Source organism: Phyllobates terribilis, unplaced genomic scaffold (genome assembly GCF_046119375.1).
Source record: "Phyllobates terribilis strain yellow unplaced genomic scaffold, ASM4611937v1 Scaffold_11__3_contigs__length_659146591, whole genome shotgun sequence".
Taxonomy (NCBI): Eukaryota; Metazoa; Chordata; class Amphibia; order Anura; family Dendrobatidae; genus Phyllobates; species Phyllobates terribilis.
The window spans coordinates 157979236-157995860 of record NW_027362771.1 but is presented as its reverse complement, the minus strand read 5'-3'; the positions used below and the strand labels follow the sequence as shown (position 1 = coordinate 157995860).

The 16625-nt window shown below is 41.3% G+C and overlaps 1 protein-coding gene across 1 annotated transcript in view; it reads right to left on the bottom strand.

Annotated features, from left to right (window-relative positions):
* GNS (glucosamine (N-acetyl)-6-sulfatase) overlaps positions 1-16244 on the bottom strand; it is a 37643-nt gene extending 21399 nt beyond the window's left edge. The window contains exon 1 of the mRNA XM_073651721.1: positions 16016-16244. Within this exon, the coding sequence (XP_073507822.1) occupies positions 16016-16150 (135 nt within the window). The 5' untranslated portion in view covers positions 16151-16244. The remainder of the gene's footprint in view (positions 1-16015) is intronic.
* Between the last annotated feature and the right edge of the window lie 381 nt (positions 16245-16625).

The window sequence follows — 16625 nt, the reverse complement described above, 5'->3', positions numbered from 1 at the left end:
TGTGAAATGCTGCAGCATCTGCAAAAAATAAAATTAAAACCTCATACATTTCAAAGCCGGCAGGGACAATGACTACGATCACTGGTTCAAGAGGATGGTCCCAGCGGCCGCTCCCTACCCCAACCTCTTGTGTGAATGGTCTCTCTATATACATACAGTGGACAGAGAAGCCACTGGGGGAATTTTTTTTGACTAGTGATCCTAATTGCATCATCTCCAATGACTTCTAATAGTACGTCTTCTCTGAAATGCTGCAGTGTTTCAGAATAAAACATACACGACTGTGATAATGGGGCAGGCATCAGAGTCATGGTGCCCATCGTTTGGGTTGCATGAATCAGAGTTCGGCTCCATTACTGCAGCTGTATATGTTTTACTCTGAAACATTGTGGCATTTCAGATAAATTACACTTTTAAGTCCTGGGAGGGGGAAGTGGGACAAGACGATGCGACTAGTCAAAGGGGCATGTCCTCAGAGGCTGTACCCTATTCTGACCTCTTGACTAATATGTGCCTGTGTAAAGACAAACCAAGTGAAGAGATGGGGAAAAAACGCTGGGCCCTGGCCTTTTGGGCTAGTTATCCAAGATGCATTGTCCCTGATGGCTTTTAAAACGATAATGGAGAAGGTCTCCAATTCATAATGGCCATGGTTCGGAAAGCATGAATCAACTGACAGCATCCCTTCAAATTAGTCCCAACCCCAAATACCAGCCAACCATCCAATGTGCTTGGTGGAGCCTCCAAACTCTCCACAACAGAGGATGTTGGGTGTGTGGAGGACCAGACAGTTTGCATGGAAGTGTCTAACCCTTTTGTTCTCCAGGAGATAAGCGGCTGCTAGAGACTCTCCTCTCTCCCTTTTGAGATGCAGCATTCGGCTGACTCCTATCTAAGGTGTATGGGCAGCTTCAGAGAAATGCATGTACAGATTTCCATCCTTTCTATGACAGCATATGTCAAGTGTTAATGCCAAGTGTGGAAACATCATACTGAAAACAATACTTTTGAAACAGCAGCTAGAATTTTAGTATTAAATGACAAGCTCTTAGTTTATTCATTTCTGGGAGGGGCTGTAACTGGTGCTCTCATTAGTTATGCCTATCTCTGGCCTCTGACAGGTCACTGTGCATTCAGTGACCTGCCTATGGTTTTAAATACTGCCTTTGTAATTTCTGTTCCAAAGTGAAAATTTACATCCCCCAATATGGCCGCGGCGGCCCACACATGCGCAGTAGCATCTTTCGTTTGCTGGCCTGAAGCACGAGCATATCATTATGGCAGAACTGAAAAAGATTCTAAAAGAACGGATGTCATCAATAAAAGGTATGTTATTACTCCGTGTAACAGCGCCCACCTGACTGTTCATTTAGTTTACTAAGCACAATCCTGCCTAGTAAATCCTGCCCAATTTAAGCCTCATTTGCATAGCAATTCAAACACGGATTTCTCAAAAATGGAGAAACGGACTGGCCAAATAAAAAGTATTGCTGGAATGGTCTTTGAAAGAGTTACATGTACATATAAATCGTTTGGGGTGTGAAACCCTGCTGACAGATTCCCTTTAACCCCTTAAAAAATATTTTTCATTTCTGCGCTTTTGCTTCTACTAAGAAGTTGTTTTTTATATTTCCACCTACATAACTGTTTTTTAGGGTACTGGAATAAAAATTCCAAATGAGATGAAATTGTGAAAAAAAAAAAAATACAATTGCGCATTTACCTTTTGGTTTTCTGTTTTTATGCAGTAAAAATGACCTGGAAATATTCTCCAAGTTGGTACAGTTACAGCAATGCCAAAGATGCATATTTTTATTTTTTTAAGTGGTGGAAAAAAAAATTCTGAGATCCGTAAAAAGAAAAAAAAAAAAACACATTGCTTGTACTGATACTACTCTGTACTCTGGGGTAAATATGTTCCGATCTGTTCTTATTGCATTTTTTGAGGAGCTGTTGCGACAAAAAAAAACAACAAAAAAAAAAAAACAATTGTGGCATTTCAACATTTTTTTTCTAGACAGCATTTACAAATTGGGTTAATTGATTTTATATTTTGTTACATTAGACTTTCATGGACACAGTGATACCACATGTGTATTTTTACTTTTTTTTTTTCTAAGATCTTTATTTGAAAAGGGTGGCGGTTCTGATTTTTATGTGTTTTTTTATTTTTAAAACCTTCTCCCACCCCACCCCCACTTTTCCCTGTACGTTTTAAACCCCTTAGGAGACATGAACATGAAACTATCCCATCACTTGTGCTATATACAGCGATATCACGGTATTGCTGTTTATAGTAAAACTCACGGCCTCCTAGGACACGGGCAGGAGAACAGTCATGAAAGGCACGGGGGTTTTCAGCAGATGCCTGGTCATAATGTCAGCACATCGGTTGATTCACAGGTGCACCGATGAGCAGATAGAACAGTATGCCTCATAGGATGCAAGCAGTAAATGGTGCGGTCAGAAAATTATAGCGGCATTTAACAGGTTAACACTCCACTCACGGCTGTTAGAATATGGTTGCCAACAGGACTTATTTTTTCTGGACCGCTTATAAAAATATCATGAACAGAAAATATCTCTTTTTACGGACACATTGTAAAACCATAATAAATCATTCTGATAACTGCTACATGTCTACAGCCCATAATTCTGATATGAAGATATTCGCTACATTCACTAAAAACTTTTCAGTTTAAAAAAAATTCACAGACGGCAAAAAAGTGGCCTATTTTTAGCGAGTGTTCAGGAATCTCTGCATAGATGGCAACACTGTGTTAGAGGCAAATGATAGCTGAAGGACACAGCCATCATCTGCCAGGAATGGAGTGGGCACTCTCCATTCATCCTCTGTTGAGCAGTGGAGTACATGTACTGTGCATGTCGTTAAGGGGTTAAGCCACAATATATGACAATATGGTTAACAGTTCCTTGTTTTGTATAAATGGCTCACATAAATAATTTTACATCGCTTGCAATTATGTAACAGAGTCTCTTCCTTATAATAAAAACAAAAGTTGTTGGTACTAATCCAAAAATTGTCCTAAGTACTTCCAGGATGAACGTAGCATCCATTAAGGTGCCCACAAACATTCACAGTAAATGACACCATTATCTTTCTGCACTTCCCTATAGGCCAGAATCCAAATCCAATTAAGGATTTATTATATAACTTCATGTTTACTTTGGCCAACGCTGACACAATGCAGGCTTTGGACTTTAGCTGTTAAAAACCAATGTTAAAGGGGTTGTCCAGTCTCAGGAGCTATGTGACCGTTCAATAGCTTGCTCTAAAGTTTCATTTCCCTAATTGTTAGCTAAATATAGAAGAGCTTGTTATGCATCTTTTACAGCCGTCCTTACGTATGCGGAGAGTCCCACCTAATGTCATACTTAACATGGCAATTATTCCCAAAATGTACAAAGCGTCCTTAAGAACTAGAGACGGGGGGGGGGGGGGGGGGGGGAACCAAGGAAATAGGTGGGATGTGAGGCAAGCAAGGGGGAAGGGGAGAAGTGAATATAATGAGGGTGGAGAGGGGGGTGGGGGTAGTACAGTTAGATCGTTAGAGAAGAATAGGATGCTAAATAACCCCAAAGTTTTATCTTGCATGCTGACCAACGCAAGAAGCCTGACCAATAAGGCGGATGAGCTGTGGGCGCTTATATCGGAGGAGAGGTATGACATCGTAGGTATAACAGAGACTTGGCTAGACGATAGCTACGACTGGGCGGTAAATTTATTAGATTATAGTTTATTTAGAAGGGACCGGAAACAGGGGAAAGGCGGAGGAGTCTGCTTATATGTAAAGTCATGTCTAAAACCCAGACTAAGGGAAGATATAGGAGAGGGAGAAGAGGGGGTCGAGTCCATGTGGGTAGAGATAGAGGGGCAAAAAATAATAATAAAATATTACTGGGGGTCTGCTATAAGCCACCAAATATAACAGAGGAGAATGAGAATCTGCTATTAGGACAAATAGACAAAGTAGCAAAACATAATGAAGTGATTGTAATGGGGGATTTCAACTACCCGGATATTGACTGGGAAACAGAAACCTGTAGATCTCAGAAAGGAAAAAGGTTCTTGACAAATATTAAGGATAATTATCTCTCCCAACTAGTGCAGGAACCAACGAGAGGGAAGGCGGTGTTGACCTTAATATTGACTAATAGGCCTGATAGAATAACTGAGGTACAGATAGGGGGGCACCTAGGTAATAGCGACCATAATATTATCGACTTCAAAATGCCCTTCAGTAGGGTTATCAATAAGGGAACAACAAAAACATTAAACTTTAGGAGGGCGAAGTTTGATCAGTTGATAGAAAACCTTCAACTTATTGACTGGGACAAAGTTCTTAATCAAAGGAATACGAATAGTAAATGGGAAACCTTCAAAAGAATTCTGAATACTCAGTGCGAGAGATATATACCGTATGGGAATAAAAGGGCCAGAAATAAGAGGAAACCAATATGGTTGAACAAGAACGTAAAAGGGGCATTAAATAGCAAAAAAGAGGCATTCAAGAGATTAAAACAGGAAAACAGTAAGGAGGCACTAATGTGTTACAAGGAAAAAACGAGAACCTGTAAAAAACAAATAAAAATAGCGAAGGAGGAAACAGAGAAACGTATTGCTAGGGAAAGTAGATCAAATCCCAAACTGTTCTTTACGTATATAAATAGTAAAAGGATTAAACCGAATAATATTGGACCGATAAAAAGTGAGGAAGGCAAAATCAGAGAAAGATGAGGATAAAGCTAATCTATTAAATAATTTTTTTTTCGACAACTTTCACAAAGGAAATAGAACTAACAGGAGAAATGAGAAGTGACAAGCTTAATCCTCCACTAAATATGACTAATCTAACCCAAGCTGGGGTACAGAAACGCCTCAGTAACATTAAAATAAACAAATCACCAGGACCTGATGGCATACACCCACGGGTACTAAGGGAACTAAGTAATGTGATAGACAGACTGTTATATCTTATATTTAAGGACTCTGTTGAGACTGGGTCTGTACCACTTGATTGGCGACAGGCGAATGTAGTGCCAATATTCAAAAAGGGAGCGAAAAGTGACGCCGGAAACTATCGGCCGGTGAGTCTGACGTCCGTTGTGGGCAAAATTTTGAAAGCTTCATTAAAGAGGCAATTACGGAGCATCTTGATGCTAATAATCTTTTAATCCCGAACCAACATGGATTCATGAGGAATCGCTCCTGCCAAACAAACCTGATTGACTTCTACGAGGAGGTTAGCTCTCGAATAGATCAGGGGGAACCAGTGGATGTCGTGTATCTCGACTTCTCAAAAGCGTTCGATAGCGTGCCACATAATAGGTTGGTATACAAAATGAGAATGATGGGGCTGGGGGAAAATGTTTGCAAGTGGGTAGCTAACTGGCTAAGGGATAGAAGACAGAGGGTGGTTATAAATGGAATATACTCAGAATGGGTAAGCGTCACTAGTGGGGTACCACAGGGGTCTGTACTAGGCCCAATGTTATTTCATATCTTTATTAACGACAGTCAACGGGATAAATAGTAAAATATCAATATTTGCAGATGACACAAAGTTATGTAAAACAATTAATACAAGAGAGGACAGTGCAGACCTACAGAGGGATTTGGATAAGCTGGGTAGGTGGGGCATTAAATGGCAAATTAGGTTTACCGAGGAGAAATGTAAGGTCATACATATGGGAAGGAGAAATGGAAGTCACCAGTACTCGCTGAATGGGAAATCATTGGGGAATTCAGAGATGGAGAAGGACTTGGGCATCTTGATTGATAGCAAACTAAATTGGAGTGCCCAAAGTCAGGCCGCTGCTGTAAGGGCAAACAGGGTAATGGGATGTATCAGAAGAGGTATAGCTGCAAAGGATGAGAACATTGTTCTTCCACTGTACAAAGCACTGGTCAGACCACACTTGGAATACTGTGCTCAGTTATGGGCCCCAATATATGGAAAGGATATAAATGAGCTTGAAAAGGTACAAAGGAGGGCAACAAAATTAATAAAGGGAATGAAGGGACTGCAATACCCAGAGAGGTTGGCAAAACTAGGACTATTCAGCCTAGAAAAGAGAAGGTTGAGGGGGGACATAATAAATGTGTACAAATATGTTAGGGGACAGTATAGAGATCTTGCCCGGGATTTGTTCAAAAGGAGGGATATTACGGTAACAAGAGGGCATTCACTAAGACTGGAAGAGAAAAGGTTTCAGCACCAACATAGGAAGGGGTTCTTTTCGGTAAGAGTAGTGAGGATATGGAATTCACTGAGTGAGGAGACGGTAATGTCGGAGTCACTACACCAGTTCAAGCGGGGACTGGATGCATTTCTAGATACCAGGCAGATTTCAGCATATACTTAAAAATAAAATAAAATAAAATAGTAGGTTGATACAGGGATTTATTCTAACTGCTGGTTTCAGAGTCGGGAGGGAATTTTTCCTCAGGTGAAGATTGGCTAAATCATTTGGGGTTTTTGCCCTCCTCTGGATCAACTTTAGCAATTACAGAACTAACAGGTCGAACTTGATGGACGCAAGTCTTTATTCGGCTTTACAAACTATGTTACTATGTAACTTATTCTGGAGAACTGAATTGTGTATGCAGAAACTGGTACAAGCTGGCCTAGACAACACGGATATTATCTTATACATCTGCATTTAGGGAGTCTGCCAAGTCATTGTACCCCACCAAACGTCATACTGCCATGAAAGCAAGGTCAGGCCGACCCTACACTGCCATGTATAGCGCTAACATAATGAAGCTTTCTCCCGTCCCAGCGAGTTTCCACTGGGTATTACTCTAGCCAGAATGTGTCCTCTGCAAATTTTGTCACAAATTCTTGGCAAAGTGTCAACAACTCCACAAGTTACTTGTGGATTCCATTACAGATTTGTCCATGGGCTTCACCCTAGTCAATTACAAAGAGTTGTACAGGGTGAAATCTGCTGAGAAAATCCGCACAATGAACATACTGAAGATTTCAAAATCTGCATCTCACCCTCATTTTGGTGTAGATTATTTTTTTTCTGCAACAAACCTCATGCACTTGTATTGTACTGCAAGTTGCAACATGGCCTTAAAGGGGTTGTCTTAAGTTCTGAAATAGGTAAAATTGCAAAGTGCTTATCGAAATAAGCAACTTTGCAATTTACATCCTATTAAAAAGCCTCCATGTGCTTAAGGGTGGAGAGACTTAATCTGCATAACTAGGTTATCGGCCACTCCATTTCTCAGAATTGTCGGTTACCTAGTTAAAGAGCACATACCACTTGCAGGCGCTATACTTTACAGACACATATAGAACAGGTTCCAACAACATTAAAAACTTAATTTATTTTGTTGCTCTAAAATAGAAAGCAGAGGTAAGAAAATTGGCCTAAGTGTTTCGCATAGACCATTAAATCATATGAATCACATTTTTTTACCTCTGTTTAATATTTTAGAGCAAGCAAAATAAATGAAGTGCTTTACATTCTTTCACTGCGGTTCCTGGAACCTGTTCGGTGTCTGCTGTTACTTGGGAACCAGGCCACAGATTTTTGTCCGTGCACCGCACCCAGCAAGACAGCCAGTTACCTGGATCTGGAGAGCTGATGCGAATTTGTTTCGTTCCATGGTTATGTTATACAGCCTTCTCATGGCACTCTGAACCTGGTTAGATCGCTGGATCAGGCCATCTTTAGTCCTCCAGCGCTTCTCCCATGCTGAAGAGATAAAGCCACCTCTGCTGTCATCATGGGAGAGCACTCTGTTCTGACCAGAGGCCTGACCATGCAGCTAGTCAGAGCCATCTTCAGGAGTGCACCAAGCCTAGCAAAGCTGAAAGCAGGGGGCTGAAGCGCTGCACTCCTGAAGATTGACAGCCTACAGGATGTTCTATCAAGACCAGACAGTAGGGGTTTTGGAGAATTTAAACAAAGTTCAGTTTGTAGCAAAGCGGGATAAATGTTACGAAGGACAACATAAGTATTTGTGATTAAAGGGGTTTTCTGAAATTTGCCTAATGGGATACAGATTTTATTTTTAAGCCATATTTCAAGAATTAAAGAGAAAACCAATATACTGTTTAGATTTTAAAATAATAATCCAAAACCCTCTACTCCTTCTTGCTTGCCTGGCATTTTTGTATTAACTCTTTCATAGATCCAGTACCTCTCTGTATCCAGACCTTAAGGCAGGGATGTCAAACTCAAACACACAGAGGGCCAAAATGAAAAACTTGGACAAAGTCACATTCCTCCAGTAAACAGTATAATGGCCCCCACATAGTCCTCCATACAGTATAAGGGGCCCCACATAGGGGTGGTGGTTCTGGTGTCGTGGGACAAATAAATCCACCCTGCTGGCCAGAATTTGACATGTGTGCCCTAAGGAATAATATGTTGTGACATAACTGCTGTGATCCTTCATGTGTTGATACACAGTGTCAATAGAAAGAATATGAAGCAGTCACTAAATCAAAAGTAATGTGGAAAGCCATTGAATTTGTCACTCCATTCCCGTCACACAATAGCCAAAAATAAAAATGGACTAGAATGTCCGCATACCAATAATCCACTCAATTCAGGCAGTGAAATAAAAAAAACAACATTGTTCTGGCTCACGGAGCAGCCTGAAGTGGAGTTCTGACATGTTGATATCCTACATTTTTTATTTTTAAGGTTGACATCATGTCATTTCTAAAGGCTAGAAAACGGAGACCCGCATAGGAACAGGGACATTTTGACAAAAAGCAGTTAGGTTAAGTTTTTTTTTTTGGGGGGGGGGGGGGGGGGGGGGTGGTTGTTTGTTAGGCTGCTTTTTATTGAGAAATATGCAAAAAATTCACACCAAAATCTGCACGATATGTTCTGCAAATTTCCCAGTACATGTGAACATACCTAAAGGGATTCCACCCCCCATTTCAATTAGTTTGTAAACTGGTCAGACTGGGGAAGCAGGGAGCAGGCAACAGGCCAGGGGTCAGAAATATTCTTTATTGCAGTTCATGGAGGACTTGGAAAGAAGAAAAAAGTCAAGGGGAACCAAGCACTGGACATAGCATGTGTCAGGAGGGACGTAAGGGTTAACTATCTTACAGGCAGAAAGGTGAGGAGAAACAGACCTGACCACATTTTCTTATTCAAGAGTGAGGCATAGGTGCTTTAATGTAGGCCAGAATGTTCCTCAAGAACAATTAGCCCAAGCTTTAGTATCCTCCATTCTACAAGTATACAACCTATACACATTAGATGAGAGTCGGCAGACTATCCAGCATGTATGATGTCAGGGGACTGAAGGATCCAGACTGTTAATTTTCAGCTGCTGATCCTTTCGTTCTGCGGGCTCACTCAGACAGCACAGCTCAGCAGTTCTTGGTCTTCAACTTTGATCATAGTCATCCAAAAGGACAACCCCAAAAACTAATCATGTATATAGATGGGCCGATTCCAGGCTTCAATCTTGTTTACACGACCAACGAAAACCGATGGGAACAGAATGATGGCTAGCATCATGGTTCAGTCTCCACACTGCACCATGTTATCGGCAGCACATCCTCTGTGCTGAAAACATAACGGAGCACCCACCAAATGAGCGTTCTACTTGTTCATCAGGCAATAGCCAGAATGTTAACCCCAATTATAGTCTTCTCAAAATGGACCTTCATTTTTGGCCAGCTTAACAACAAAGTCCACCACACTCCATGACGAAGCAATAGCAAAGCACCCATTGGAGTGGTGTGAAGGTGTTGTGGCGTGCCCTCCATGGTCAGAATTGTGTGTACATTTTGATATACATATATAATACTATATCCAGTACTGTGCAATAAACATTAAACCTGGATCTATTTGGTCACCAGACATTTTCGTGTTTCTTTATTATCAGATACATTTTCATATTAATCATATATCTACATAGTAACATAGTTTTTAAGGTTGAAGGAAGACTAAGTCCATCTAGTTCAACCCATAGCCTAACATGTTGATCCAGAGGAAGGCAAAAAAAAACCCATGTGGCAAACACTAAGCTTCACATTGGGGAAAAAAATTCCTTCCTGACTCCATAAGACAATCAGACTAGTTCCCTGGATCAACGCCCTATCAAGGAATCTAGTATATATAACCTGTAATATTATACTTTTCAAGAAAGGCATCTATGCCCTTCTTAAATTTTAGCGGTGAATCACTCATTACAACATCATACGGCAGAGAGTTCCATAGTCTCACTGCTCTTACAGTAAAGAATCCGCGTCTGTGATTATGATTAAACCTTCTTTCCTCCAGACGTAGAAGATGCCCCCTTGTCCCCGTCTCAGGCCTCAGAGTAAAAAGATCAGCAGAAAGGTCTTTGTACTGTCCCCTCATATACTTGTACATAGTAATAAGATCACCCCTAAGCCTTCTTTTTTCCACAGTAAATAACCCCAAGTGTAATAACCTGTCTTGGTATTGCAGACCCCCCAGTCCTCTAATAACCTTGGTCGCTCTTCTCTGCACCCGCTCTAGTTCAGCTATGTCTTTCTTATACACCGGAGACCAGAACTGTACACAGTATTCTAAGTGTGGTCGCACTAGTGACTTGTATAGAGGTAAAATTATGTTCTCCTCATGAGCATCTATGCCTCTTTTAATGCATCCCATTATTTTATTTGCCTTTGCAGCAGCTGCCTGACACTGGCCACCAAACGTGAGCTTGTCGTCCACCAATACACCCAGGTCTTTTTCAGTTACAGTTTTGCCCAGTGTTTTACAATTAAGCATATAATTATACATTTTATTTCCTCTGCCCACGTGCATTACCTTACATTTATCCCCATTATAGCTCATTTGCCATTTATCAGCCCAAGCTTCTAGTTTACATAGATCCTCCTGTAATATAAAATTGTCCTCCTCTGTACTGATTACCCTGCAGAGTTTAGTGTCATCTGCAAATATTGAAATACTACTCTGTATGCCCCCTACAAGGTCATTAATAAATATGTTAAAAAGAAGGGGGGCCCAATACTGACCCTTGTGGTACCCCACTGTTAACTGAGACCCAGTCTGAGTGTCTTCCATTAAAAACCACCCTTTGTTTCCTACCACTGAGCCAATTCTTAACCCACATACATATATTTTCCCCTATCCCCATTGTTCTCATTTTATATATCAACCTTTTGTGTGGAACCGTATCAAAAGCTTTTGAAAAGTCCATATACACAACATCCACTGCATTTCCTTGGTCCAGTCCGGAACTTGCCTCCTCATAAAAGCTGATCAGATTAGTTTGACAGGAACGGTCCCTTGTAAACCCATGTTGATATTGGGTCATGAGGTTATTCTTCTTCAGATACTCTAGTATAGCATCTCTTAGAAAACCCTCCAGGATTTTACCCACAGTAGAGGTTAAGCTTACCGGCCTATAATTTCCAAGTTCGGTTTTTGTCCCCTTTTTAAATATTGGCACCACATTTGCTATACGCCAGTCCTGTGGTACAGACCCTGTTATTATGGAATCTTTAAAGATTAAAAATAATGGTCCATCTATGACATTACTTAATTCCTGCAGTACTCGCGGGTGTATCCCATCCGGGCCCGGGGATTTGTCAACTTTAGTGATTTTTAGACGCCGTCGTACTTCCTGCTGGGTTAAGCAAGTGACATTTAATGGAGAATTTTTGCTATCACTAATCATGTTTTCTGTCATGTGATTTTCTTGTGTAAATACGGTTGAAAAAAAATCATTTAGCATATTGGCTTTTTCCTCATCCTCATCCACCATTTCCCCTAGACTATTTTTAAAGGGTGCCAACACTATCATTTTTTAGTTTTTTACTATTTATGTAGTTAAATAATATTTTGGGATTATTTTTACTTTCTCTGGCAATGAGTCTCTCTGTCTCAATCTTTGCTGCCTTTATTTAATGCCTCATCACTACCTACTTGCTTTAGTTCTCTAAATGCTTTCTTTTTGTCACTTATTGCGCTCCTTACTGCTCTATTTAGCCATAGTGGTTTCCTCCTATTTCTAGCATGTTTATTCCCATAGGGAATATATTGTACACAGGTCCTATTCAGGATGCTAATAAATGTCTCCCATTTGTTTTGTGTAGTTTTAGGTCTTAGGATATCGTTCTTGTTGGGTCCTGAACCAGTTGTGACAGGTAATTGTCTCACAGAGTTGTCAAAAACCTATTACCTTTGCTTGAACTACATGTTTCTGTCCCCCAATGTATTTCAGGGTAGTTGAAGTCCCCCATAATAATGACTTCTCCTTGAGTCGCTGCTTCATCTATTTGCTTTACGAGGATATTCTCTGCTGCTTCCATTATTTTTGGAGACTTATAACAAACCCCTATCAGTAATTTATTATTTTTTCCCCCTCCCCTTATCTCCACCCACAGGGACTCTACATTTTCATTAGATTCACATGTATCCTCCCGCAAGACGGGTTTTAAGGATGATTTTACATATAAACACCCCCCCCCCTCGCTTGTTTGTACGGTCATTTCTGAACAGACTATAGCCCTGTAAATTAACTGCCCAGTCATGGCTCTCGTCCAGCCATGTCTCAGATATCCGCACCATGTCATAATTATTTTCCAACAAAATTAATTCTAATTCCTCCAATTTGTTGGTGAGGCTTCTGGCATTAGTGTACATGCATTTTATGTATCTCTCTGTACCTCTATTTACATGAATTTGATTGTTCACACAACACACTTTGATATCTGTTATTTATAATACTATTAATGATCCAGTTTTGGGACTTAGATTCATGGCACATCCCTCACCTTTTTAATCAGGTCTCCTGTGTTTCATGCTGTTTTTACCTCTATTACTGTCATTACAATTAAGTTAATAAAGTAATTTGTATACTAATTTTGCCTGCTTTTTGAATACAGTATTTTAGGCTATAAGTCAAGGCCAAGGCCAGGGACAGGGTACTGACTGCATACAACAGATAGCAGCAGGTTCTCCTACAAACACCAGTGAGGAGGTTTATTCCAGTTCACACTCTGGTCAGAATTTCCATTCTCAATTTGGACTTATCTTGATCCAGGTTTGTCACTAATATTTCCCTACATGAGTGGCTGTGGGAGGATTATATAAGGATGGAGCAGGTGACTAGGAAGGATGCCCAGCCACAAGCATCACAAGAATACTGGGGCGAGGAAGAAGACAGGCACATACTTATAAGGGTGCAGCGTATACTGTGTACCTGGTATAAGACACATATGTACCCCTGTGTATACATAAGGTACAGTATATAACAGTATATGCCATTTATGTGCCCTGTGTATATATACGGCACAGTATATAACGGTATATGCCCTGTGTATACATACAGCACAGTATATAACGGTATATGCCATGTATGTGCCCTGTGTATATATACGGCACAGTATATAACGGTATATGCCCTGTGTATACATACAGCACAGTATATAACGGTATATGCCATGTATGTGCCCTGTGTATACATACGGCACAGTATATAACGGTATATGCCATGTATGTGCCCTGTGTATACATACGGCACAGTATATAACGGTATATGCCATGTATGTGCCCTGTGTATACATACGGCACAGTATATATAACGGTATATGCCATGTATGTGCCCTGTGTATACATACGGCACAGTATATATAACGGTATATGCCATGTATGTGCCCTGTGTATACATACGGCACAGTATATATAACGGTATATGCCATGCATGTGCCCTGTGTATACATACGGCACAGTATATAACGGTATATGCCATGCATGTGCCCTGTGTATACATACGGCACAGTATATAACGGTATATGCCATGCATGTGCCCTGTGTATACATACGGCACAGTATATAACGGTATATGCCATGCATGTGCCCTGTGTATACATACGGCACAGTATATAACGGTATATGCCATGCATGTGCCCTGTGTATACATACGGCACAGTATATAACGGTATATGCCATGCATGTGCCCTGTGTATACATACGGCACAGTATATAACGGTATATGCCATGCATGTGCCCTGTGTATACATACGGCACAGTATATAACGGTATATGCCATGCATGTGCCCTGTGTATACATACGGCACAGTATATAACGGTATATGCCATGTATGTGCCCTGTGTATACATACGGCACAGTATATAACGGTATATGCCATGTATGTGCCCTGTGTATACATACGGCACAGTATATGCCATGTATGTGCCCTGTGTATACATACAGCACAGTATATGCCATGTATGTGCCCTGTGTATACATACGGCACAGTATATAACGGTATATGCCATGTATGTGCCCTGTGTATACATACGGCACAGTATATAACGGTATATGCCATGTATGTGCCCTGTGTATACATACGGCACAGTATATAACGGTATATGCCATGTATGTGCCCTGTGTATACATACGGCACAGTATATAACGGTATATGCCATGTATGTGCCCTGTGTATACATACGGCACAGTATATAACGGTATATGCCATGTATGTGCCCTGTGTATACATACGGCACAGTATATAACGGTATATGCCATGTATGTGCCCTGTGTATACATACGGCACAGTATATAACGGTATATGCCATGTATGTGCCCTGTGTATACATACGGCACAGTATATAACGGTATATGCCATGTATGTGCCCTGTGTATACATACGGCACAGTATATAACGGTATATGCCATGTATGTGCCCTGTGTATACATACGGCACAGTATATAACGGTATATGCCATGTATGTGCCCTGTGTATATATACGGCACAGTATATAACGGTATATGCCATGTATGTGCCCTGTGTATACATACAGCACAGTATATGCCATGTATGTGCCCTGTGTATACATACGGCACAGTATATAACGGTATATGCCATGTATGTGCCCTGTGTATACATACAGCACAGTATATGCCATGTATGTGCCCTGTGTATACATACGGCACAGTATATAACGGTATATGCCATGTATGTGCCCTGTGTATACATACGGCACAGTATATAACGGTATATGCCATGTATGTGCCCTGTGTATACATACGGCACAGTATATAACGGTATATGCCATGTATGTGCCCTGTGTATACATACGGCACAGTATATAACGGTATATGCCATGTATGTGCCCTGTGTATACATACGGCACAGTATATAACGGTATATGCCATGTATGTGCCCTGTGTATATATACGGCACAGTATATAACGGTATATGCCATGTATGTGCCCTGTGTATACATACGGCACAGTATATAACGGTATATGCCATGTATGTGCCCTGTGTATACATACGGCACAGTATATAACGGTATATGCCATGTATGTGCCCTGTGTATACATACGGCACAGTATATAACGGTATATGCCATGTATGTGCCCTGTGTATACATACGGCACAGTATATAACGGTATATGCCATGTATGTGCCCTGTGTATACATACGGCACAGTATATAACGGTATATGCCATGTATGTGCCCTGTGTATACATACGGCACAGTATATAACGGTATATGCCATGTATGTGCCCTGTGTATATATACGGCACAGTATATAACGGTATATGCCCTGTGTATATATACGGCACAGTATATAACGGTATATGCCATGTATGTGCCCTGTGTATATATACAGCACAGTATATAACGGTATATGCCATGTATGTGCCCTATACAGCACAGTATATAACGGTATATGCCATGTATGTGCCCTGTGTATATATACAGCACAATATATAACGGTATATGCCATGTATGTGCCCTGTGTATATATACAGCACAGTATATAACGGTATATGCCATGTATGTGCCCTATACAGCACAGTATATAACAGTATATGCCATGTATGTGCCCTGTGTATACATACGGCACAGTATATAACGGTATATGCCATGTATGTGCCCTGTGTATATATACAGCACAGTATATAACGGTATATGCCATGTATGTGCCCTATACAGCACAGTATACGCCATGTATGTCCCCTATGTACACCACATAACCTGGCCTGAATAGTTACCATGCCGCCGAGGGTCACATCCTGGTCATCGGTCAGGATCAGCACTACGTTGGGTCTCCGGGACTCCCCCAGCACCAGCGCAGGGCACAGGAGCAGCAGGCAGAGCCATGCAGGGGGTGGGCCGCGCTCACACATGCTCCCGCACAGTACTGGAAGTGGAGGGAGCGGGTCAGCTGCTCTAAGCAGTCACATGCCTGCTCACAACAGGAAGGGCGGAGCCTGCCGGGGGTGTGTCACGTGTCACGTCACGCTCAGCTGTCGCACCTGGGCTGTGCGCCTTGTCGCTGCTGTTGCGGCCTAATGGTTCCAGCAAACATCCAGTTTACGTTTCTTGGCTTCTTTACATCAGTCTCCAAATGTGAACCAGACAATAGGATGAGACAGCATAACCCTGGCTCCTATGGGCCACTATAGCACACACTGGAGAACTACAGTCAGAAAATGGTGCTAAGTGACCTGGCATGTGAAGGCTGATTAGAGAAGTGTTGGGGCATATTTTATTTTTGCAGGTTGTTTCCGCTGCTTTGGAAAAGTGTTCAGAAGGTAGAGATCCTTATAATTGATGGAAAGGCGCGCCACCAGTGGGATAATCCGGCAGGTGTGCTCCGGC